The sequence below is a fragment of the Cajanus cajan genome, chromosome 3 (assembly GCF_000230855.2).
Source record: "Cajanus cajan strain Asha chromosome 3, NIPB_CcT2T_4, whole genome shotgun sequence".
NCBI classification, from domain to species: Eukaryota; Viridiplantae; Streptophyta; class Magnoliopsida; order Fabales; family Fabaceae; genus Cajanus; species Cajanus cajan.
The window spans coordinates 37,588,069-37,614,718 of record NC_138519.1 but is presented as its reverse complement, the minus strand read 5'-3'; the positions used below and the strand labels follow the sequence as shown (position 1 = coordinate 37,614,718).

General features: G+C 34.7%; 1 protein-coding gene across 1 annotated transcript; it reads left to right on the top strand.

Moving 5' to 3' along the window:
* The first annotated feature begins 11,103 nt into the window (after positions 1 to 11,103).
* Positions 11,104 to 15,232, top strand: LOC109807179 (feruloyl CoA ortho-hydroxylase F6H1-3). Its single transcript, XM_020369703.3, has 2 exons — positions 11,104 to 11,827; positions 13,839 to 15,232. Exons 1-2 carry the CDS (start codon positions 11,340 to 11,342, stop codon positions 14,413 to 14,415), a joined length of 1,065 nt encoding a protein of 354 aa, XP_020225292.1. The 5' UTR covers positions 11,104 to 11,339; the 3' UTR covers positions 14,416 to 15,232.
* The last annotated feature ends 11,418 nt before the right edge of the window (positions 15,233 to 26,650 follow it).

The following is a 26,650-nucleotide window of genomic DNA, read 5'->3' as shown; positions in this document are numbered from 1 at the left end:
TTGCATAAAATAGAAAAAATAGAAAATTGCTTGTGTATGACAGCAGTCAACAAAAGCCGAAAACGAAAAAAGGCAAGGATACAAACAATACTCCTCAGTTTGTACAGAATAATTGAGCCTGGAGAGGCTTGCTGAAAAAATACTTCCTCATAATAATTAAGCCTGGAGAGGCTTGCAGAAACAATACTCTCTCACCATACAGAATAACCGAGCCTGGAGAGGCTTGCCGAAATAATACTCTCTCGGAATAACTGAGCCTGGAGAGGCTTGCTGAAATAATACTCTCTCAGAATAATTGAGCCTGAAGAGGCTTGCCGAAATAATACTCCTTCAGAATAACTGAGCCTGGAGAGGCTTGCTGAAATAATACTCTCTCATAATAATTGAGCCTGGAGAGGCTTGCCGAAACAATACTCATACAGAATAACTGAGCCTGGAGAGGCTCGCCGAAATAATACTCCCTCAACAGAATAACTGAGCCTGGAGAGGCTTGCTGAAATAATACTCTCTCAGAATAATTGAGCCTGGAGAGGCTCGCCGAAATAATACTCTTTCAGAATAATTGAGCCTGGAGAGGCTTGCCGAAATAATACTCTCGCAGAATAACTGAGCCTGGAGAGGCTTGCTGAAATAATACTCTCATCAGAATAATTGAGCCTGGAGAGGCTCGCAGAAATAATACTCCCCAAAGAAACCCCAACTCAAGCTCACGGAACAAATCCCCAGCGAGAGCTATCAAAGCAAGATCGACAAAATTCCCAATGGAAGCACGATCACCCAAGCAGTATATCTAGTCAAAGGACTTAAAACTTCCTCAGTGGAAGATAGCTCTCCAACTCAGGCGTTGAGTGAGTCTAAGCCTGTAGAGGCTTCCTAAATAATACTCTGGGATACATAAGATCCCCAAATCCCCAGTCGCCTACTCAAGAGGCATTCCTACAAAAAGAAAAAAAAAAAAAAAAAAAAAAAAAAAAATCAAAAGATCAATAATCATTCCCCAAATGGAATCCGGCTCTTGGCCAAACATCAAGCGTCAAGATGATCTGCCTAACAGAAGAGGCTAATCACAATCAATGACAAAATCCCCCAGCGGATAATAGCCTACACAGAGGCATTTCTACAAAAATCAAAAAAACCCAAAAGAGATACCCGAATAAGGATAACCGGGATACTCCACAACGTCAAAGGACGTCAGCCAATCATAAGGCATCGCTCACATCAGAAAGAGCATCTTCGTGTCTACACCCCAAGGAAACAGAAATTCCCCATGGGTACCAACTATGCAAATGCAAGTTGGGGCACAAGAACCTATGAGTAACTGCACATCCCCTACACGGATCCCTGCGTTATCCAGCCCTCAGCGGCACCAAAATCAAAAACAAATCGTCAAAGCAGCATCGTGGACTGTGGAGACAAAACCATCACAGATCCCTGGAGAGGGCAAACTCACATTGCCAATGTCGTCAAGAACACGGAGGCAGACCCTGGGGAGGGCAAACCGCAGACCCTGGAGAGGGCAAACTCAACTGCCTAGGTTGTCAGAAACACCAAAGCAGAGCCTGGAGAGGCGGTACTCACGCTACCAAAGTGTTCAGAAGCACGGAGGTATGCAGCTTCCAGCTCGGGCGGCGAGCGAAGCAAAGCCTGGAGAGGCGGTACTCACGCTACCAAAAGTGTTCAGAAGCACGGAGGTATGCAGCTTCTAGCTCGGGCGGCGAGCGAAGCAAAGCCTGGAGAGGCGGTACTCACAACTTCCAGCTCGGGCGTCGGGTGAAGTTGAGCCTGGAGAGGCGGTACTCACAGCTTCCAGCTTGGGCGGCAAGCGAAGCTAACCCTGGAGAGGGCAAACTCAACTGCCTAGGATGTCAGAAGCACCGAAGCAGAGCCTGGAGAGGCGGTACTCACAGCTTCCAGCTTGGGCGGCAAGCGAAGCTAACCCTGGAGAGGGCAAACTCAACTGCCTAGGATGTCAGAAGCACCGAAGCAAGACCAGGCGGTACTCACAGCTTCCAGCTTGGGCGGCAAGCGAAGCTAACCCTGGAGAGGGCAAACTCAACTGCCTAGGATGTCAGAAGCACCGAAGCAGAGCCTGGAGAGGCGGTACTCACAGCTTCCAGCTTGGGCGGCAAGCGAAGCTAAGCCTGGAGAGGCGGTACTCACAACTTCCAGCTCGGGCGTAGAGTGAAGTTGAGCCTGGAGAGGCGGTACTCACGCTACCAGAGTGTTCAGAAGCACGGAGGTATGCAGCTTCCGGCTCGGGCGACGAGCGAAGCAAAACCTGGAGAGGCTACTCAGCAATTTTCCACCGGAAGACACTACAAGTCGGAAGGATGGCCTTATTCCCCGGACAATTGGGTCAACTCCTTTACTTATCAACCGGTACACTAAAAGGCCGTTTGACTAAGTAAAGGGGGGGCAGCTGTAGACCCCTAAAATTGTCCGGGTCGGAAATAAGACTCGAAGACTCTCGAAGATCAAAGGAAAGTCAGCCGGAAGGACTCCTGGAAGACCCTGGAAGACCCTAGGACGACAATCTGTAGGTTTAGAGGTCTTAGAGTAGCAAAAAATAAGAAAGTGGAGGGAATGAAGCCCAATACGGCCTCCCAGAAGTTCAGTACGACCGTATTGAACATTTTAAACTACAATACGGCCGCACTGAACTCAATACGGCCGTATTGAAGTTTCTGAACTTCAATACGGCTGCATTGAATTCAATACGGCTGCATTGAATTCAATACGGCTGCACTGAACTTCAATACGGCTGCATTGAATTCAATACGGCTGCACTGAACTTCAATACGGCTGCACTGAACTTCAATACGGCCGTATTGAGGTTTTTTGAACTTCAATACGGCCGTATTGAATTCAATACGGCCATATTGTAGTTCAAAACTTCAATACGGACCGTATTGACCCCCAGAGGCCGTATTGCGCCTCATCCCTATAAATATGACGTCAATTGGACGTCATTTGACACTTTTTGACTGGGTTTTAACCCTCTTCTTGAGTATTCTGGGTTTTTTTTGAGCAGTGCTCTGCCTAGAAATCACTCGGAGAGTTGATCCGACGAAGTTCTTGAGTCACGAGCCATTTGCTTGAGTCTCGAACCTAGTCGAAGGGAAATCCTCCGGATTTCCATAGTTAAAATTTTATAGGAGGGAGCGAGCGGTCTTGTAGAGGGAGGGAACGCCAAAACGCTTCCCAATTTCTGTCAAGATATATAAGAAAGCACGCTTCAAAGGTTTATCTCTTTAAAGTCCCTTCTTTTACCGCTTTCTGTGTGTACATATTTTAACTGTCATCATGTAGATAGTTAATTTATAATAGCTTAGAATAAATAGGGGTAATTTAGTAATTTCGCACTATTATTTAATAAATAATCTGTCATAGGGAACCCGAAAGGGGCGCTGTGGGGTGCTAACACCTTCCCCACGCGTAACCGACTCCCTTACCCGACTCTGGTTGTAATGGCCGAAGTCGATTTTTGAATCGATTGCCTTAAACCTCTTTTTCCAATGTTTTGAGTAAAACATTGGTGGCGACTCCATGAACCCTTCCTTTTTATGAAAACCGCTAATCCATGGAGGGTCCCGCTTGGGATTAACATGGATTGGTGAGCCTTTTAATAAAATTGCTCGTTTGACAAGGTCTCAGTTTGAGAATAAGTCATTCTAGCAATCCATATTTTTAAACAAATAAAAGAGTCCAACCATCCTTCGCGAATGCCGAAAGCCCGTTTCGGGCCGGTGGCGACAACCAACGCTAGTATTCTTAAACTACTTCTGGTTCCCCAAGTATTCTCGACCACTCCTGGCCCGTCGACTTCACTTACCAACGCTAGTATTTTCTTATCAGCCACTTCTGGCTAGCAGTGAGTATTCTTTGACAACCCTCTCCTGGCTTTACAAGTATTCTTTTCCTAGCCTCTTCAGGCTTTACTATGTTTGCTAAGTAGGTTTGGTTTGAGTGTTTACATAACTCTCATAGAGAGGATTGGGAATTTCTACACTCACTAAGGTTTACTACCTTAGTTTTATAGAGACTTAAGCTTGAGTGTTTGGGTTACTCTCATGGAGAGGATACAAGGGTTTACAACACTCACTAAGGTTTAGTTCATCAATGACGCCTCAACTACCTTAGTCTTCAGAGACAAAAATACAATATTACATTGTACATATGACTTTAAATGCTCATCTCTAGTATCTCTGTTTCTTGGGCTTGATATCACTATTTCTTGATCAGGAAAAAGCCAACCATTTAAGGTTTGAGGTAGTGATATATATAGGCTCTTGTAAAATCTACCCGTTGCATCTATCCGTTGAAGCAGATATGGTCATTTATGACTAGTTTAATCTTCTCATTTAATGTTTTGATCCTTGCATTAAATGTTGCTTCCTGTTTATGGACAATGCATGAAGTTTTCCTGCTCAGTTGGTAGCTGTATCTGTGTGTAGCAGAATCCTAGGAAACTTATGTCCTTTTTCTGATCCTATAGCTGTGAAGCTTTTTTCCTTGTCTAAAAAGTGATGTATTTTTCCTGACACGCGCATGATTTAACATTTGAGTATGCTCTTCTTCTTTCTTCTTCTCTTGTCATAATGCGTCTGTCTTCATGTGTTTCTTTGTGAGTGTAGACGATATTCAAACTATATTTTGGACCATGATTTCTCAGGTGATTGCGTGTCATCCTTCGCCTACGTCTGGTAGTCGACATATAGTTCAATACTTTGACCTTTGTTTGATCATCAATATTTTCCTTTCATCTTGGTCAACTCTATATATAGTCAGGCTTTCCATTTCTTCTTGGTTGTTAATCATCTTCTGTTTGAGTCTTTAAGTGCTACCTTAGACTGTATTTTGTATGGTCTTGTTTATGCTGGCCTTTTGTCTTGTGCCATCGGATGCTTATGCCACTTTGTCATTTTACATGTTCTTACGTCTTTCTGAAACACTGACTCATTTGTTAGAGATAACAACATATATTATATTTGTCTCACTCAAAACTACTTTGGGAATTTCTTCGTCTGACTTAACAATTACCACTTGTGTTAACCGATTAGCATTGAGAAAATAGGTTGGAAAGGTCAAAAACCATTGTGTTAATCGATTACTGCTCAAGTTAATCGATTACCCTGGTGAAAAATTGCATTCTTTGTTACACATTCACTATGATAATTGATTACCACCTTTAGTAATCGATTACCCGGAACCCAGAGACCAAAATCCTTCTAAGTTAGTTGAGATAACCGATTACCAAAGGGGATAATCGATTACCTGCATCGTAACTTCTTAAAAACTACTCATTTATGACTTTTTTAACTTCTAAAATCCCTCCAAAGTTGAAACCTTTCACATTCAAACCTTCTCTCTCGCGTTTTCTCTCTCAAAACCTAAACACACTTTCTCAAAACCTAAACCCCTCTCTTGTGTACTCTTCAAAAATCAATAATGGAAGACTTAGGAAGAGGAAAAAAGGTGAAGCACAAGGAAAATCGTGAATACCCAAAACCTTCTAAGCCAACTCAGGTGAATCTTCTGCAAGGAAGAAGAAAAGGGAACATTCTCCTCAAGTTGAAGTCGTGGAAGAACCCTCTCACCATTGGTTCACTACTAAGGCTCAAGAGGAAATTTTCAATGAATCTTTTGCTTGCAAAGACATCGTTCCTCCTAAGGTACTCTATCCCTCCTGGCTGACCAAGAAAGGCTTTAATTTTCAAAATTTGTTGTCTGCTCCAGGTTTAGAAAAGTTCATCAATCTGAATAGACTCTACTATTCTGATCTTGTTCGTGTGTTTATTGTAATTTACGCAAGAATGATGACCGTATTCTAGTATCTGAGGTGAATGTTATAACCATTACCATGGCTGATGAAGTGTTTGAAAAGGTGGGTGGTTTAAAGAGAACTGGTATTATTCCAGATTATGCTAATCTCAAAGAAAAAGGTGTTGAAATTGATAAAGATGTGTTTTTTTAAAGTATGCTCAAAGACGTATCTGCCTGGGAAGTAGACAAGGCTGCAAAGAAAAGGAACAACAAAAAGGTCACATATAATGTTGGTTGTCTTTTCACAGATGATAGACTACTACATTATTATATTATTTGGATTCTAGCTATAAGGGGGAGTAATCATGCTCAGATTAGCGAAGATGACATGATTCTTATGGCTACACTTAAGAACGAAGTCAAAGTTGACAGGGTTCATGTGTTGGAAGACACAATGCTGAAGACCAGAAGACTCATGGACTACAAGTGTCCATATGCTCTGTTCATTAGCAAGGTGTTGGCTCATTATGAAGTGCCCCTGGAAAGTGAAGCAATGGAAGTAACTAGGGAGGCTCCTAATGTAAAGGATCATGCTCTGAAGATGATGAAACTGACCAAACATGAAGGAAGATGGAAAGTAAAGGATGAAGTGGTGGAAGCTGAAGCAGAGGCTGAACCTGAACTTGAAGAGAAACCACTATCAACATTTGAACCGACAATGTTAGCTAAGCTGGGTGACATTAGGGAATCTCAGAGGCGTGACTATAGTGAGCTCAAAGCTTTTTTTGAGCCTATCATTGAATGCCTGGACGCAATGAACATTCCATACCATGATGATATTCCACATGATTAGGCACTGCATAGTTTATGTTGCATTTTGTTATGTTTTCTATCATTTTATTTTGAGAACTTTCTAATGGGTTGTAATATTTTTAATGTTACTTTGAACAATCTTTGCCCTAATTATGTTTTATATATATCAATGTAGTTCTGTTTGAATTTATGGATATGGTTCTGTTATATTGCATTATTATTTCTCTCCGTTAATTTTGGTTTGGTTAAGCCAAATAGGGGGAGAAAAGAATGATATGAATGAATGATCAATGTATAAGATTTTGAATATGAATGAATGATCAATGTATTACTCAATGTATTACTTAACTTGTTTTTGGAAGATTTTTTTTGTATAAAGCATTGTAGGTGGATCATCAAGAAAACACAAAACATCATTTTTATGTCATAAGAGATTTCGCTCATCAAAACCAAAAAAGGGGGTATTGTTGGAGATGATGAAGATCATTGAGATGACAAGAAGACTCCACAAGAAGTTTCAGTTTTGATGATATTGTATAAATGATGTTTGAGCCTATGTAAAGGATATTGTATTGATTGTAATAGACATAGGCTTGCGTGTGTGTTTCTTTATGTTTGATGATGTATGCTTAATTCAAGAACCTGTCAAGCTTTTAAAGAATCCAAGAATTTGTTTTTTTTTTCTATTTCCATGAGTAAACATAGAGTAATAGATTATCTTGAAAAGGGTACTTTACTACCAAGTGTTTAAACATAGAAATATGACTTGATTCAAATAATAGTTTTCAAGGTAACTTTGTTAATCAAATTACCATTCAGGGTAATAGCTTACCAAAATTGTTACTGGAAAAGGATATTCAAATGTCCTTTATATTAATAGATTACCACGTTTGTTACTGGGAAAATGATTTTCAAGTACTCTTTGAGGTAACAGATTACCAAAGTTGGTAATAGATTAAAATACAGTCTCTTACTTGGAATCAGGCTGGAAAAAAAAAGTTTTCATCATGTTAATCGATTACCAAAATAGATAATCGATTACCATAGAGTGAAATGCAATTCTGGGACTTTTCAAGCTTGGATAATCAATTACCCTGGACAATTTTCATGTTTCTGGTTCAATTAAAGAGCTGGTAACAGAATGCCTTCATATATAGGTAGTAGATTACTTCTGTTATTACTATTTAGAATCACGTCTTGCACTTTATAAAATCAAACTTTTTGAAATTTAAAAAGAGATCCAAGAGAACTTTTAGAAAAGAAATATTTTCAGAAAAAAAAAAAAAAAAAAAAGATTAAGATGTTACCCAAGAAACTTTCTGAAATTTCAAGGAGTGCAAAGATAGGACATGAATTCTTGAAAGAAGAAATTCAAGAACTGTACTTAAGAGTGAAAGGTCAATATCTTCACAGAATTAGGTGATATTACTCTGATCTTAAAACTTGTATTTTAATTTTGACTAGTGTATCTCTTGAGATAGGGTATCTCACCAAGAGATGGTAAAATCTTGAGAAGGGTTTCTCAAGTAATTTCTGTGGGATATAGAAATTTTGATTGTTTTCAATCTTGTGGTGTCAAGATTGATATGTGTTTGATATTCTTGTAATATTGTGTGTGTGTGTAAGGTGTTTGTAAACAATATTATAGTGAGTGATCTTTGATTTAGCAAGGTGCTAAATCAAGGAAAACATGATGTAGGCCAACTGGATGGCTGAACCAGTATAAATTTCTGTGTTCTTTATCTTTTTACCCTTATCTTTAAGAATCTTTTTAATATCTTGGTTAAAGATTTCAAAATATTTGTGATATATGAAATTTCAATTACAGTACCAACTCTGATTTTTATTCTTGTAATTGAATTTGATTATAAAAAAAAAGGTAATATAAAATCAACCTTGATTACAAGTGATTGATTTGTTGGATGTACTTTGATATTTTGTTACGTCAATAATAAACCTTGTAATATACTGTTATTTGTTATTCATATTGCATAAAGGTTGTATTTTAGATTTCTTGATAGGTTGTTTTTTCAAGAATCGCGAAAAGAGAGTTATCTTAGGATAGAATCTATTCAACCCCCCTTCTAAATTCTAGTACATTGGGACCAACACTTGCTAGTTTTATCCTTTATCCCTAATTTCTACTTAGAACGTATCCTAGCAGGAACTCTTTCTTTTATCCTAACTTTTGCCTAGGGCACCCTTTACGGGTTTTCTTCCTAGTGGGTTTTTGCAAGCAATTTTTTTAAGCATAATACCCCTTTATTGTGTTAGAACTCTTAGTCATAGACATTTGTAAGGATCAACACTTATCTAGAGGACGACTCATTTTACTACATGTAGATTTTCATATTTGGCTATCTATTTCCTTATCTTGTCTTTTCGAACAGTCAAGAACTTCTAGAGCACGGGATTACCTTCTAGAAAACTTCAAGGATGAATTTCTAGTTTTTGATAAGTCCATTGATAGAATATGGCATCCAATTCTTCTTCTTTGACTTCCATGAATACTTTGAAGGTAGGGGTTTCTATTTCGATGGGTAACATTGTCCCATCCCATATACTAAGGAGAAAGGCGTTGCCTTGTTAATGTATGAATAACAACCTATCACCCATGTAGAGCCTCTCTTGTGACAATTATTTTCTTGGATGATCTTCTTGTTTTTCATTGCCTGCCTCAATCGTCTCATTCATTTTGGATCTATGGTGAGAGAAGTCATTATTTTTTTCCTTTTTTCTTTCATAATGAGGCTAGATCATTCGAACTTCTCCATTTAACAATTTTTGCATGTCTAAAAAATTTCTCTTCATTCAGACTCAATTACTACATCCTAGATGTTCAGAATTTGATCAATTTTGTTATCCTCAATCATGTTTGTTTGTTCATTTTTTTTGTAATTATATTTAGAATTGAATGCAAGGGAGAGGAAGAAAAAGAACAAACAAGGAGTTAAAGAAATGATGTGTATCATTGATGAATGTAAAATTTAGCCCTTATTTTGTTGTTCTCCCTTGTCACTTTTGTTGATCGAACGTGGTTGTTGTTGCTCCAACGGGTTGGCTGGGGATTTTAGGTTCCTTGTACCATCTTGAGGATTCGCCTTGATTGTGTGTAGGCCCGCTATTAGGAACACTTTGTGATGGTTGCCATGAACGGTTGTCACTTCTAAGCTCAATGTTTTTCTCTTTTAGAATAGACAACTCATGAGCATCCTTCTCTCGAAGTCTTCTTAGTGCCAACATCTCTACTTTTAGTGTTCTATTGTCGACGATGGATCAACAGGCTGGGAGAGGTCTTCATATGATTCTTCCATCCCTTCTCTTTCGATTTGATTTCTATATTGTCTGGGTTCTCAAGGCATCCCGAGGTTATGGACGATTGTGTTCTCTTGTTGACTTCTAGTAGCTACCATCTCAACTTAGGGTCAAAAAACATTTTTGGTTTCGGCCCCACCGTGGACGCCAAAATAATCCTGTGAGAAACACTCCTACTGTTCTTCCTGACAACTGTCTTCAAGGTTCCAAGTGATGACCGAGTCCTTGTTCCAAGTGGTGGGGAGGGTACCTGCAAAGGCACTTTGACGCTCAAATGAGTATTTGGTATAGAGTAATAGAGGCAATTGTATTAAATGATCATACCTATCCCATCAGTCCCATCAATGCTATATTTATAGTGACGTTTTTGGGGCCTGATAGGCTTTTTGAGTTATTGGGCTAGTATAAAGGGTTTTATTTCTTAATTATAGCTGACATGGACTGTTCAACGTAGTTAGTGTTTGCCTTATTATCCAATGGTCGTTTATTATGGCCGAGTACCTGTTTGGTTTACTCATTGGCTGAGGGGGGTACTCAGCCTTCCTAGCTCCTAAGCATCCGTATTCATCCTTGTTGCTAAGAGTGAAGCTAGAGGGGTGTTCAAGAGGTAATTCTGGGTCGGTGTGTTTTTTGTCTATTTGGTCTCCCTTCTAGCCGAAGGGGTTGTTCGGTTGCTTTGGAAGCCGAGAGGGATGCTCGGTCACGATGAGAGTCGAAGGGAGGTGTTCAGTCATGAAGGGGATCGAAGGGTATATGTTCGGGCTCACTAGTACAAAAATTATTTATTATAAATTTAAAATATAATTTATTTATTTTTTATTTTTATATTAGTGTTCTAAGACTTCGTCTTAAACTAATTTAGTTTGATATCACGAGATAAATAAATTATTTTTATCAAGGATCGAATTTGGACACTATCCGAATAATTTGACTTTAGATTTAATATATTACTTACTTATATTTAACTCATTTGTTAAATATAATTTATATATTAAAATTATTTATTAATTATGACTGATAGAAACGTGTTGCATGCCACTGTTGTGTGTACCTACCGCTAATTAATTACATATTGACCTAGTTTTTTAATTTTAATTTATTTATCTCGGAACTTATTGACCTAGTCTTGCGAAGTATATTTCTCGACGACACTCATAAGTCATAATAACATGGTCCATGCGTTTTTTTTTTTCTTTTTTCATTTTACTAATATGGTAGAAACATTACATGTAACTTGCCATTAGAGTTGGTGAGGCAAACATCGATCAAAGCAAATATTCACTTTTATTTTATCTTTAGTTATTACCGTGTAGCCTCCAAAATAAACAAAAATGTGATCCATTATTGCATATAAATAGTTGTGGATGGCATGAATTTCCCAAGCACCAAATTAAGCTAAGCATTAGCAACACCTAAAACTCTGAGTTATATCCACTCAAATAAGCAACATGACACCAACAATCCCCTCAGATCTCACTGAATTCGTGATGCTTCAAGGGAATGGAGTAAAGGGTCTCTCTGAAATGGGTCTAAAGAGTCTCCCAAGTCAATATATCCAACCTTTGGAAGAGAGGATGATCAATAATGTTGTGCCTCATCAAGAGTCCATTCCCATCATTGACATGTCCAATTGGAATGACCCAAAAGTGGAAGATGCAATTTGTGATGCAGCTGAGAAGTGGGGTTTCTTCCAAATCATCAACCATGGGGTGCCCCTTCAAGTGTTGGACAATGTTAAGGATGCTACTTATAGGTTTTATGGACTTCCACCTGAGGAGAAGGTTAGGTACACAAAAGATAACTCTCCATCCAAGCATGTGAGGTATGGGTCTAGCTTTAGCCCTCAAGCAGAGAAAGCCCTAGAGTGGAAAGATTATCTAAGCCTCTTCTATGTTTCTGATGATGAGGCTGCAGCAATGTGGCCCCCTGCATGCAGGTAAAATGTCATAGACTCATAGTACAACTCTTTTTTTTTTTTAAATATTAAATTAGTCGATTTACTCTTATATATTAATATTATAAAATTAGAATAAGATTTTAAATCACACCGTCAAAAGTGTTCACTTTTAGTCTCAAACAGTGTATCGCACATAATTGACTCAAAGTAGAATACACTTGTGGAGAACAAAATAAATATATATAAATAAAATTAGAATTAATACCCAAATTAACTTAACTCCTCCCACCCTCTCAATTAGACATTTTTAGTATTTTTTTCTTCTCTTTTATCTTCATGGAAGTGAATTTCACACACCATCCTACGTAACTAAAAGAAAAAAAAAATATTTCAATTTTTAAATTAAATTACTTTTACCTTTTTCTATATGCTTGATATTTTTAATTGTCTATCTCTTTCAATATATTTATAAATTATTAGATTTTTACTATTTACGGTAAGAAATTTGAAAAATAATCAATGTGATTGGACAGCTGAAATTTGTAATTCTTTTTTGTTTTTTAAATTAAGTTATTTTTATAAATCTGAAAATTTAAAATTTATAGTTCTTTCTCTATAACTTTCAATTAAAACAATTTATCCCCAAATTACAGGAAAATTTTCAACAGTGTTTTCCCACTTAGTTTTTTTTTCCCAATAGATTCATCTCGCTTTTCATAATTAACTATTGAAAGTTGATTTGTTTTTACTGTTTCTACATGAAATTAATTATGTTAAAATTATTTTTCATCAAATTTATCTGAAAAAAAACTGGTTTTGAATAATTAATTATACATATAATTAACTATTGAAATAATGTAAAGTTTCCTTCTTTTATATTTGTTCAACCCTTTTGTTCTTGTTCAATAAAATTAATTTGCTTGATTAAGAAACAAAGGTTGATCATGAATGAAAAGCTTCTTGGTCATTTACTTTTTTCTTATTACAAAACTATAGTTTACTGTACTTCTCATTTTGTGAGTAAAAAACGAATTAAACTTATCATTTTATTTTAATTTCGTAGTATATTATCATTTCAGTCTAGTCTATAGCATAGCCTTCCTATGAGGTAGATATGGTAAATATCACTCTTTCCTTTCAATATATTATTTTATAACAAAAAAATTGATTTACTAAACTGTCAAACAGTGAGGTGTGTGAGATCGATCCTAATCAGAATTGAATGCACATGTTAAATATTTATTATGTATAAATAAATTTTAAAATAAATTAAATATATAAATAAATATTATGTTTGAATATAAATTATATTTAAAATTTGATTAAGTAGATATATATATATATTATAGATTTATGATAAATAATTTATATTATAGTACATGATTATCTTTATTTATTGATAGTTAAAAATATTAAAAATTTTAATTTATAAATAAATATAATAAATTAAAATTGAATTAGATATGAAGTTGAAAGAATTTTTAGAAGTGTTCTTGTTGAATAAAAAATCCTAAAAATACTCTCATACAAGATAATCTTTCATGTTTTATATATAAAAATTGAAAGAAAAAAAAAAGTTAATCTACTTAAAAAGTCAACTAGTGACGAAAGATAAGGATGTTTAAATTCATAGGGATACCTATACTTCTTAAGTTCAAAGCTTATATGTAATTATTCATAATAAAAATATTTTATTTTAATATAACATATAATTTAAGAAAAATTTCAAAAAAAATGAATTAACATATAATACTGACAAGATTAATTCAGTACACCTCCTTTTCCTAAAAAGCAGAATGCATTTTCAGTACGCATCAAATTAAGTTGTATTCTTGATTAAAATGTCATATGTTGAAAATAATTAAAATGAAGGTTTAGCAACTAAAGCAACAAATAGGTAAACAATTATTAATGTGGTCTAACTCAATTGGTTGAGTAGGATGTGTGAATTTTTTAAATTTCCTTAATACTTGTGTTTGATTTCCATATATTAAAAAAAAAAAAAAAAAAAAAACAACGAACAATTTATTGGATGACACTTTATTTGTAGGGATGAAGCACTAGAATACATGAAGAGATCCGAAACCGTGATCAAACGACTTTTAAATGTGTTGATGAAGAGGCTAAATGTGAGCAAAATTGATGAGACAAATGAATCACTATTATTGGGTTCAAAGAGGATCAACCTAAACTATTACCCTATTTGCCCTAACCATGACCTAACCGTAGCAATAGGTCGACATTCTGATGTCTCAACCCTAACCGTTCTCCTTCAAGATGAAACTGGTGGCTTGTATGTTCGAGCACCAGATCACCATAATTGGATTCACGTGCCACCGATCTATGGTGCCCTAGTTATCAACATAGGTGATGCACTTCAAATAATGAGCAATGGACGATACAAGAGTATTGAGCATCGTGTGACAGCCAATGGAAGCAAGACTAGGGTTTCGGTGCCTATTTTTGTGAACCCTAGACCCTCAAATGTGATTGGCCCTTTGCCTCAAGTGCTTGCTAGTGGGGAGAAGGCAATATATAAGAATGTGCTGTATTTGGAATATGTGAAACATTTCTTTAGCAAACCTCATGATGGGAAGATGACCATTGAATATGCCAAGATATGTTGAGTTTAGTTCCTTTAGGAAGTACTATATACCTATGCGGATATTTGAAGTTATTTAATTATGATATGATGCAAAGTATATATATTTAAGTGTCTCTCTATATATATCTTAGAGTTAATCACTTATATACTGTGTAAAGTTTTTTTACACTAGCAACCAATTATATCTTTTAATTGTGTCATGCACTGTTAAAAATAAATGTGTTTATAATGACATAGTACAATTAAAAAATATAATTGGTTGTCAGTATAAAAAAACTTTACACTTGAAATGTATATGTGATTATCTCTATATCTTATATGTTGAATATGATTTAGATGTATGTGTGTTCATAATAAAGAGGGGCTTTGAAGGGTTAGTTTTGTATTGTAATAATGAATATGTCCCTTTAAAAGTCGAGGCTCTTTGTGGTTATAAATCAAGTTCCAAATTTCATTATTGCTTTTTGATCGTTTAGATTTACTTTACAATAACTATACATTTGTTTAAGCATTGATTCACGTACTAAAATAAAAACATTGTCTTATACACTACTAGAATTTATCTTATTACATGCGATTTTTTTTGCAGATTTTTAAGAAAAATTTGCAGGAAATGTTGTTCTTACAAATTTTTCTGCTAAATTTTATCTACAGGTAATACTTTCATGGATAGTATAATTTTGCGAATTTTAAAATTCGCAAGAAATTTTCCTGCGAAATTTCTTGCGAAAAAATTCGTAAAAAAGTTTCCTGCAAAAAAAAAATTGCAAGAAAGTTTCCTGCAAAAAAAAATCCGTAAGAAAGTTTCCTACGAATTTTTTCGCAAAAAATTCTGCAGGAATATTTTTTACGAAAAAAAAATAAAGAAATTATTATAAATTATTATCATCCGAAGCATTTGTTTCCATGCCTCCAACATGTGATACATAATCTTTTAAATTCTAAGATTGTAAATTATACGCCTAACACTTAACCATACAAATCAACTTGTAAGGTAAGTGTTGTCCCAACTTATATACTCTTTAATTATTTTATTTTCAATCGATGTGGGACTTGAAGTTTTTTTAAAATATTAAACTTATAAATTTAAATATTTTTTTTATTTTTCCTGCGGATTAAAATTTGCAGCAGGAAAAGTTACTTGCAAATTTTTTTTACCATTATTAAAGATTACTTGCAAATTTATTTTTGTAAAAAAATCTGCAAGAAACAAAATAAAATTCTTACAATATTTTATGCAAATTTTTACCATGAAAAAAAAAATTTCTATGATCATTAAAATTGTAACAAAATTTGTAAGAAATATCTATAAATTATTTTTCACAAATAAATTCGCAAAAAAATTTTGTGAATATTTTTTTGTAGGAAAATTCGCAAAAAGTTTCTGCAAATATTTTTTTGCAGGAAAATGACACTTTTCTAGTAATATATAGTTAAATACACACATCTTATAATGAAATAATATTTATTATTAAAAATTATTTTAATTTATATTTATATTTTTATAATTGTTAAAAAATAAAGGTATAAATTATAATAACATATAATATATGTTGTTGAATTTTATTTAAAAATTAACACTAAAATTACATTTCAGTATATTTTAAATATATTTATATCTAAATATATTGTATCTATAATTATTTTTTTACGTCATTATATAATTTTTTTTATAATAATAATTGGATTGACTGTTGGACTGATTGTGTCGGATTCAAGCAAAAGTAAAATAAAAATTCATAAAGTGTAATTTTGAATCAGCACCTTACACCTCTAGTTGTACTCATGATGGACGTTGCAGATTGCATGTATTATAAAATCAACGCTTACACTTGAAATCAAAGCTTTGGGCCGTGAATTGAATGTGTTCACTAATTTGAGCCTCGCTAATCATTTCTGTTTGTTTTCTTATCTGCTCAAACTCATAACCTGTTTGAATTTGCCCGAGTCTTTTTAAATATATTTAATTTTTTTCTTTGATTTATGCTCACCTAGTTATACACATGGTTGTATATCTACAAGTGATATTTTTTCTTTTATAAGAAATTATACAAAATACTAGTCAAATATAACTACAAACATTTTTACTGTATTTTCAACAATGGAAATTAACTGTAATCAAAAAGTTTTAAACAATATTTTTTCTTTACATATAAAAGGTAGTAATTTTTTCCCTCGTAATTAATATGATCACTATTGTATAGAAGGAACATTTAACATCAATTAAAATTAGTTCAAAAGTTGATGTTGATCCCAAAAATATAAATTGGAAACACTTCTATATTGATTATAATATAACCAATGTAGAAAGATGTATTTACTGTTAGAAAATAAAATAAATAGAGCACAAGAAAAATAAGATATTCAAATTTATCAATAAAACCAATATCAACAACACAATGAATATTATAAAATTAAAACAAGATAATTAGTAGTAATTAATTAAACACAAATAGCAAATTAAAATATTAAATAATAGGTTTAGAATAGTCTGGGTTGAAGCACGCAGAGCGCTATCCTTAGAGAGAAAACGTTCCCACTGCACTGATAATTTTGACTCTTATAGTGCGCTCCTCTTCCAAGATACGTCAATCCGTTAGACCGTTCGAGTGCAGTGAAAAATCCCCGAACCAAAGAACACCACTCCAAAAAATATTTTTTTAGTAATAGAAGTAATTTTGAGGAAGATATAAAATGAACTTGTTGTGTATATTTCTATCTTTTTATTTTCATGTACCAAGGTCTGTATATATAAGCACAATATATTAGAGATAAAGGATGTGCACCCCTCTTTTACATGTTTTTCAGTAACAACAAAAAGTGTATGTTGTATGGATGTGCACCATTCTTTTGCAAGCTTTTCGGTAACAGCAAAATTGTACGTTGTGCACTTTGCTAACCAATTAGAAATTGGAGGCTTGGTCAAAGTAAAGAAAGCCATAATAGTTTTTGGCTTTTTGCAACTTACAAATATTAAATAAAAGCAAAGATTAATTAAATTTTAAATTATAAGATAATTTCTCAACAATCCCCTACTAATTTAAAATTTAAATATGGAAAAAGATGATTTATATATATATATATATATATATAAACTTAAACATTTTAATGGAGCATAATATATTATATTTTTAGTACAAGGAACCTTTCGGGTTTGAGCCTTATACCTAGTGCATATAAACTTCCATCTGAGAGAATATGGAGACATGATTGTCTTGAGCCATATTCCTTTGGCCAAATTTTAGAACATCACACATATAATAAAGGTGTTCATTTGAGTTCTAATTGAGGTTAGCGAAAATACACACAGAAGGGGGGGGGGGGTTGAATGTGTGTTCATGTTCGAAGGAAGATTTTTTTTTTCTAAAGTCGATTCGCAAGAATAATTTTTAAGCAGGGTGTTTCAATCTTGGTTAAAAAAAATTAAGCTTGTTTAGCAAAACTGATCTTCTACTTTAAGAAGCAGGTAAAGTAAATTGGTTTTCCGTCTAAAAGGTTTATCGTCCAATAAAAATTGTTTCAGAAGGTCAAGTGTGTTTCCATCTAATGATTTGTTGAAAAACAAACTAGAAGAGAGACAGAGTAAGTAATGTTGAAAAATGAAAAGAATACACAAATGGTTATCCTAGTTCACTCAATTTGAGCTACATCCAATCTCCTTCTACCGAAGGGTTCCACTAATCACAAAGGATTACAAGTATTCTCTACCATTTTTGGCTCGTCAGCCTCTCTTGTCGACGCTAGTATTCTTAAAACCACTTTTGATTCTCCAAGTATTCTTTACCACTTCTGGCCCGCTAGCTTCACTTACTAGCGCTAGTATTTTTAAACCACTTATGGTTCACAAGTATTTTTTCTACCAGCCTCTTCAGGCTTTACAACAATCGAGGGTGTTGAGTGTGTTTGCAACTCTCACAGAGAGGATAGGGTAGTTTCTACCCTAACTAAGGTGCGTAACCTTAGTTTTACAAAGATAAGTGTCTAAGTGTTTGTTTATTCTTGTAGAGAGGATGGACTATTAGCAACACTTACTAAGATAAGCTATCTTAGTTCTTACACAGATAAGTGTCTAAGTGTTTGCAGGTTTTGTCTACTTCTCTTTTCTGTATCTTCTTTTTCTTTTCCTTGATACTTATAGCCGTTTGATAAATTTGTCTGTTGTTTGAATTCAAATTTTTCCGTTGCAGCTTAGCTTCGTGTTGTTGCAGATTAAGCCTTTGTTCATGTTCATGTAAATCTTCTCATTTAATGTATTTGATCTTGCATTAAATGTTTTCTTGTATTCGTGGAGTCTCTCTGTGTAGTTGATTACTTCGATATTTGACTTCAATCATGATCTAGGTATATTTGTACTTTCCTTATCAGTTTAGCTGCTGCGGTGCTGTCTTTTTTTGAAAAGTAGGTGTCCTTTCTCTAACGTACTCAGCTTTGACTTGTGAATCCGTGCTTGCCTTTTGTGTTTCTTGTATGATTTCTTCCAATGTGATTAGTGGACTTTAGACGTGCTTCAGTATTTTTGACATCGTCTGACTACAAGATACTACGTCTGATCTTGACTAACCTTTTCGTCTGGGTATAGGAGTATTAACTTCGCCTTCTAGTTTATTTGGTTCTTTTCTGATGGTCACTTCATGTTGATTTCTGGCCAAGTTGCGTCTGATGCCTCAGGCTTCTACTGATAGACTTTGTATTTTGATTTGTGCCTGAATCAACCTTGGTATTGATGCTAGCCTTTCTATCGTTTGATGTTTTGTCTAGCCAAATTATGCTTGATCATATTTCATTGCTTGAATTTTTTTGTTATCCGACTAAAACACTAATGCACATGTTAGTAATAACAATATGTATTATATTTGTCATATTCAAAACCTTGGTGGGAATTGCGAATGCGCTTCGTCTGACTTAACAATCTCCCCCTTTTTGATGATGACAAATATAATCTATCAAGTTCATACATGTTTATCAAGCATTTATGTATTAGACACAGAGCATAGATCAAGCAGATAGCAGATATTAGATATATAGTGTAAGGGATATATTCGTTTTCTTAAGGTCCTAAGGTTCCTCCCCCTTAGACTATGCTTTCCCCCTTACTTAGTGATCGGTTTAGTTTGATAGATTTTTTGTTCTTTTCTCCCGCTTTGTGATCATCAAAAAGAAATAGAGGGTCAGCTGATATACTATTAATCATCTATCAATTCCATTCTTAGTCTATCTCTCAGCCAGACATATCTATCTTCTTGAAGGGGTTTGGTGAAGATATCAGCTAGTTGTTCCTCAGTCTTAACATAAACCAGTTCAAATGTTCCTTTTTGCACATGATCTCTAATGAAATGATGTTTAATCTTTATATGCTTAGTCCTAGAATGCAAAAGAGAAATTTTAGAAATATTAATAGCAGTAGTGTTATCGTAGAGTACAGGAATACTACTTTCGTAGATATCGTAGTCTTCCGGTTGATGTTTGATCCAGAGCAGCTGCGTAAGACATTGTCCTGCGGCCACATACTCAACTTCACAAGTTGATAAGGCAATCGCACTTTGCCTCTTACTAGTCCATGAGACCAAGCAACGTCCAAGGAAACGACATCCTCCGCTAGTGCTTTTTCTCTCTCATTTTTCTCCTGCATAATCTGCATCACAATATCCTAGAAGAGAAAAATTATGGCTTCTATAGAAGTTGATGCCTAGGTTAGGTGTTCCTTTAAGATATCTTAAAATTCTTTTAACTGCTTGTAAGTGTATCTCCTTAGGTCGTACTTGAAACCTAGCACAGACGTAGACGTTGAACATGATGTCGGGTCTTGACGCTATTAGGTACAAGAGAGAACCAACCATTCCTTGGTACATTGTGCTATCAACTTCTGGTGATTCTTCGTCCAGACCAAGAGTAGTTGAAGGATGCATTGGTGTCTTCATTGGTTTTGCATCTTCCATTTTAAACTTCTGCAGTAACTCTTTTGTATATTTCGTTTGATGAATTTTAACTCCTTCGTTTGACTGGATGAGTTGAAGTCCTAAAAAGAACTTCAGTTCTCCCATCATGCTCATTTCAAATTGATCCTGCATAAGCTTGGAAAACTCTTGGCATAGATTTTCATTAGTGGCACCAAAAATTATGTCATCTACGTAGATTTGAACTATTATGAAATCATCCTTTATTAGTTTTCTAAACAGGGTGTTGTCTATCTTGCCTCTTGTAACACGTAACGGCCAGATCCAGAACGGGCCATTCCAATTTTCAAACGGGTCGTTCTGGACCCTTTCTGAAATCTATAAATAGACAGTTTGGCCACAGTTCTCCAGACCCCAAAATTTTTTTCCAGCACTCCTTAGAGCTTGAAATTTCTCTCTCTCTCTCTCTCCTATTGTATTTCTTGAGTATTGTGAGGAAATTGTAGTGCGAAAGGTTGCCACAAAGCACCTAAAATCTCCCTATTTTGAAGATCCAATAGAGCTCATTCAAGAGGTATTTCAGTTAATTTCTTTCTCTTTGTTTTTATTTCTTATCTATAATAATTATCGTTATAATAAAAATAATCATGTAGACATTTTAGGGTTAACTGTATTATTTAAATTTCAAGTATGTAAATAATTATTAATAAAGGGGATCTAATATTTAATTTATTATTTCTTATCACGTTAACTTCATCATAGGGTACCGATTGAGGGCGCTGTAGGGGTGCTTAATACCTTCCCTACACGTAACCGACCCCCGAACCCAATTCTGGTTATCAAGGCCATTATAAGATCTTTAAAAACCTTTTCTTTTTCCAATGTTTTGAGTAAAATATTGGTGGCGACTCCATAAACCTATTTTCAAAACCATTAATTAAGAATTAGTTTGGTGTCCAGGCATTCCTTAATTGATGAGATCTTTAAAAGGATGTCTAAACCATAGGTCGCAAGATCGAAAATTTTTGGGTTGCGACATGGCCTCCTTAACAGTTTTAGTTTTGTTGTTGAATACCTTATAGGCTCTTAACCTCTTAGAGTATCCAAGTAGAATACCTTCGTCGGTCTTTGAGTCAAATTTTCCTAAATTATCTTTAGTATTCAGAATAAAGCATTTGCATCCAAACGGATGAAAATATGATATGTTGGGTGCTCGTCCCTTCCACAATTCATAAGGAGTCAATTTTAGCAAGGGCCTAATATATATTCTGTTTTGAATATAGTAGAAAGTATTAATTGCATCTGCCCATAAATGTTTGAGGGTGGAAAAATCATTTCATATTGTTCTTACCATTTCTTGTAAAGAGCAATTCTTTCTTTCTACAACCCCATTTTGCTGTGGAGTTCTAGGTGTTGAAAAATGTTAGTCACTTAGCCTCAATTAACTTAAGAGGGGCGTGAATTAAGTTTTCTAAATTTCCTCTTATAAAAACTTTTCCAATTACTTTCTTATCAAATTTAATTTCTTAGATAAATTTATATGTAAAGAATGAATGATGATGCAAACTACACAATTACAATTAATAACAAGAAATTAAAAGTGTAGGGAAAGAAGAATTGCAAACTTGATTTTATATTGGTTCGGCCAATCCTGCCTACATCCAGTCCTCAAGTCTCCCACTTGAGATTTCCACTACTCTTGTAAACCTTACAAGACTTGAATCCTCCAACACCTCGGAACTCCCTTTCCTTGTGTTGAGATTCAAAAACTAACAAGGAGAAAAACCTTTCTCCTTTACAGATCCAATGATCTATTGAGTTTTACAGAATGACTCTCTTGAAGAGTGGATATTACACTTTTATGATCTTAAAGAACTCTTTAGAGATTTTGCAAATGACTTTGGCCAAGTAGATTTTGTAAATGATTTTCACAATAGAGTTCGTCACATTTCTCTGAAAAATTATAGGTATTTATAGACAATTATTTCTTAGGTTATGTCTTTTCATGAAGAGTTGTAGCTTTCTATAATATTTTAGAAAATAGGCTCTGGTAATCGATTACAAGACTTGGTAATCGATTACAACGGTTTAAGTTCAAGATGTTTGAAACGTTGTATAATTTAAATTCAAATTTTGAAATTTTATTTTCTGGTAATCGATTACAAGGTCTGGTAATCGATTACCAGAACACATTTTGTATTCAGAATTTGAACTTTGAATTTTCCTGTTCTGGTATTGGATTACAAGGTCTGGTAATGGATTACCAGAACATTTTTTTATTGTTTCAAAAAAATTTATGTAGAAAACTTCATCTCAATAATTTCTTTCACAAATCTATTTTAAGAAATGATTTGAACTATTCTTTAAAGCTTTTGTTAAGTCTTTTGAAAACATTTTTACTTACTTTCAAAAGATTTAAATCTTGTTTAAATTTAAAGAGATTAATTTGAGATTTTTGAAAACTTATTCTCAAGGCCAAGCATACTTGCAATTCTAAAAAATTATTTTACATTCTTAGCTAAGTTGATAAGACTTATCTATGTAACACTTCAGATCTTGTTCTTGCATCAACTTGTTTTAGCTCAACCTTGATTCTTCTTCAATGCTTTATAATCAATTTGGCATCATCAAAACATTTGTGCATATTTTCTTCCACAAAAAATTATGTTTTATCATATTTTCTTCACAAAATTCTTGAAATTGTTCATTTTCAAATTTTCCCCCATGATCACTTCTAATAGATGCAATTGATATTCCTTTTTCATTTTGAACTCTTTTACAGAATACATAGAATACCCTGAATGACTCATCCTTGTGAGTTATGAACAATACCCATGTCCATCTAGTGTAGTCATCTACAATGACCAATCCATATCTTTTACCACTTACAGATGTTGTTCTAGTGGGACCAAATAGATCTATATGGAGCAGTTCAGGAGGTCTTGAGGTGGAAACGTGATTTTTACTTTGAAATAAACTTTTAACTTGTTTCCCCTTTGGTAATCCTCTTACAAGCTTATACTTTTTCAGCTTTGAGATTAATCTCTGACTTGCATGACCAAGTTTCTTGTGCCAAACCATTGATTTTCATATGAAACTAGACAATCAACATTCTGATTTTCTAGTTCGTTAAGCATTATTTTATACAGGTTGTTGCATTTGTTAGCTGTAAATAGTATGGATGAATCATGTTGACTAAGAGTACACTTATTTTTGTTGAAGGATACTTCATAACTACTATCGCACAATTGACTTATGCTTAGTAGATTATGCGTTAATCCCTTAACATACAGAACATTATCAATGGAAGTAGAAGAGTTGATACATATTTTACCTATCCCCATGATATATCCTTTTTGTCCTCCTCCAAATGTGACTTGCCCTCCTTTCCTGGACTTGAGGTCTAGGAACATAGACCTTTCGCCCGTCATGTGTCGCGAGCAACCACTATCTAGGTACCATGACTGGGCACTGTTTTTTTATTGAACAGATCTGTAACAGGCACTATTTTAGTTTTTGGTACCCAAATAGATTTGGGTCCATGAATGTTAGCACTGGAGGTTTTGGAATCCCTCTTCTTATGCATGTGACTGCATTTGGTCGTAAAATGTCCATTCTTTCCATACAAAGAAGATGCATATGTTCCTATTTTGATTTCTGATTCAGATTCAACATACCCTAGTCCTGTTCTATCTTTCCCACTCCTAGAGTGTTTTAGAAGATGCTCAAGATTTTTGGTTCCTAGTGTGAATTTAGACAAATCTAATTTTAATACATTTTTTTCTTTGGTAAGTTTGATTACATCTTCTGAAGTTGAAAGGAGTTGTGCATTTTCATTTTTCAGTAAACGATTTTCTTCAAGTAATTCCAAAATTCTTTTCTTTTGATCACTATATGCTGTAGAAATCTTTGTTAAATCTAATAGAAGTTGATTGTATGAATGTTCAAGAATTTTAAGGTTAGATTCAGTTACCTCCTCATTATCAGATTCTGATGATGAGTCTTTGTCTACCATGAGACATATGTTTGCTTCTTCGTCTCCTTGAGACGATGTTCTGTTGAGGTCCTTCCAGGTGGCCATCATGGCTTTCTTCTTTTTTGTAAGGGATCAACTTCTTTTTCTCTTTTTTTTTCTCTTTTTCTTTTTCGAGTTCTAGATATTCTATTTTGTAATGTCCAGGTTTCTTACATTCATAGCACAATGACTATGCCTTTTCTCTGGGAGGTCTGCTGTATTTTCTCCATCGTATTCCTCCTTTTTTCTTCATCATTGAATGAATCTTCCTTGATAGGAAAGATATTTCATCGCCTGTGTCGCAGGTCCCTTCACTGTAGCTTTCATCAGACGTATCATTGATCCTTAGGTCTTTTGAGGAGGATGGTGTAGATTTTGTCTTTTGTACATTTAGTTCAATAGACTTTTGTCTTCTCCCAACATCATCTTGTTGCAATTCCAACTCATGAACTTTAAGTAGTCCAATGAGTTCCTCTAGAGAGAGCTTTTCCAGATTTTTGGATGCTTTTAGAGTAGTGACCTGTGGTCTCCATTTTCTGGGTAAACTTCGAAGTAATTTGTCAATATGATCAAAGTTATCATAAGTTCTACCTAAGAAGGAAAGTTCATTAACGATGCTTTGGAATCTTCCAAACATAGTCTGTATAGATTTGCTTTCTTCCATCTCAAAAAGTTCATACTTATAAGCCAACAAGCTTAGCTTGTTGTGTTTTACCTCTAGGGACCCCTCGTAGGTCAGACCTAGGGTGTCCCACATTTGTTTGACACTTCTAAAGCTGTGAACTTTAGTGTATTCTTCCTCAGACAGAGCACACATGAGCGCATTGCGTGTTTCGCAGTTCAGCATAAATCTTTGCTTTTGCTCTTCAATCCATTGTGCTTTGGGTTTCTCGTTGCCAACTTGATCTAGAAGATTGTAGTTTCCTTGCTCAAAGACATCCCACATGTATATATGACATGCATCAAAGAATGCAATCATTCTTTGCTTCTAGTAGTCATATTTTGCTCCTTTGAAGAGGGGTAGTCGGTTTACGCTTCTCTTTCGTTTTCCACGATCGTTACCCTTGCTGTGTTAGATGCTCAACCTAAGGGGTCAAGCTCTGATACAACCTGAGGTTAGCATAAATATACACAGAAGGGGGTGGGTTGAATGTGTGTTCATGTTCGAAGGAAGATTTTTTTTCTAAAGTCGATTAGCAAGAACAATTTTTAAGAAGGGTGTTTCAATCTTGGTTAAAAACAAAACTTAAGCTTGTTTAGCAAAATTGATCTTCTACTTTAAGAAGTAGGTTAAGTAAATTGGTTTTCTGTCTGAAAGGTTTATCGTCCAATAAAAATTGTTTCAGAAGGTCAAGTGTGTTTCCGCCTAATGATTTGTTAAAAAACAAAGTAGAAGAGAGACAGAGTAAGCAAGGTTGAAAAATGAAAAGAATGCACAAATGGTTATACTGGTTCACTCAATCTGAGCTACGTCCAATCTCCTTCCACCGAAGGGTTCCACTAATCACAAAGGATTACAAGTATTCTTAACCACTTCTGGCTCGTCAACTTCTCTTGTCAACGCTAGTATTCTTAACCACTTCTGGTTCTCCAAGTATTCTTGACCACTTCTGGCCCGCTAGCTTCACTTACTAGTGCTAGTATTCTTAAACCACTTCTGGTTTACAAGTATTCTTTCTACCAGCCTCTTCAGGCATTACAACAATCAAGGGTGTTGAGTGTGTTTGCAACTCTCACAGAGAGGATAGGGTAGTTTCTACACTCACTAAGGTGCGTAACCTTAGTTTTACAAAGATAAGTGTCTAAGTGTTTGTTTACTCTCGTAGAGAGGATGGACTATTAGCAACACTTACTAAGATAAGCTATCTTAGTTCTTACACAGATATACAGGAAATACTTTGAGAAGAAATATGGTTTTTGCTCTTTTCTTTCTTTTTCGTATTGCACGTTTTCTCTACTTCTCTGTTCTATATCTTCTTCTTCTTTTCCTTGATACTTATAGCCATTTGATAAATTTTCCCGTTGTTTGAATTCAAATTTTTCCATTGGTGCGTAGCTTCGTGTTGTTGCAGATTAAGCCTTCGTTCATGTTCATGTAAATCTTCTCATGTAATGCATTTGATCTTGCATTAAATGTTTGCTTGTATTCATGGAGTCTCTCTGTGTAGTTGATTACTTTGATATCTAACTTCAATCATGATCTAGGTATATTTGTACTTTTCTTATCAGTTTAGCTGTTGCGGTGCTGTCTTTTTCTGAAAAGTAGGTGTCATTTCTATGACGCACTCAACTTTGACTTGTGAATCTGTGCTTGCCTATTTTTCTCCCTTCTATATTCACGTTGATGT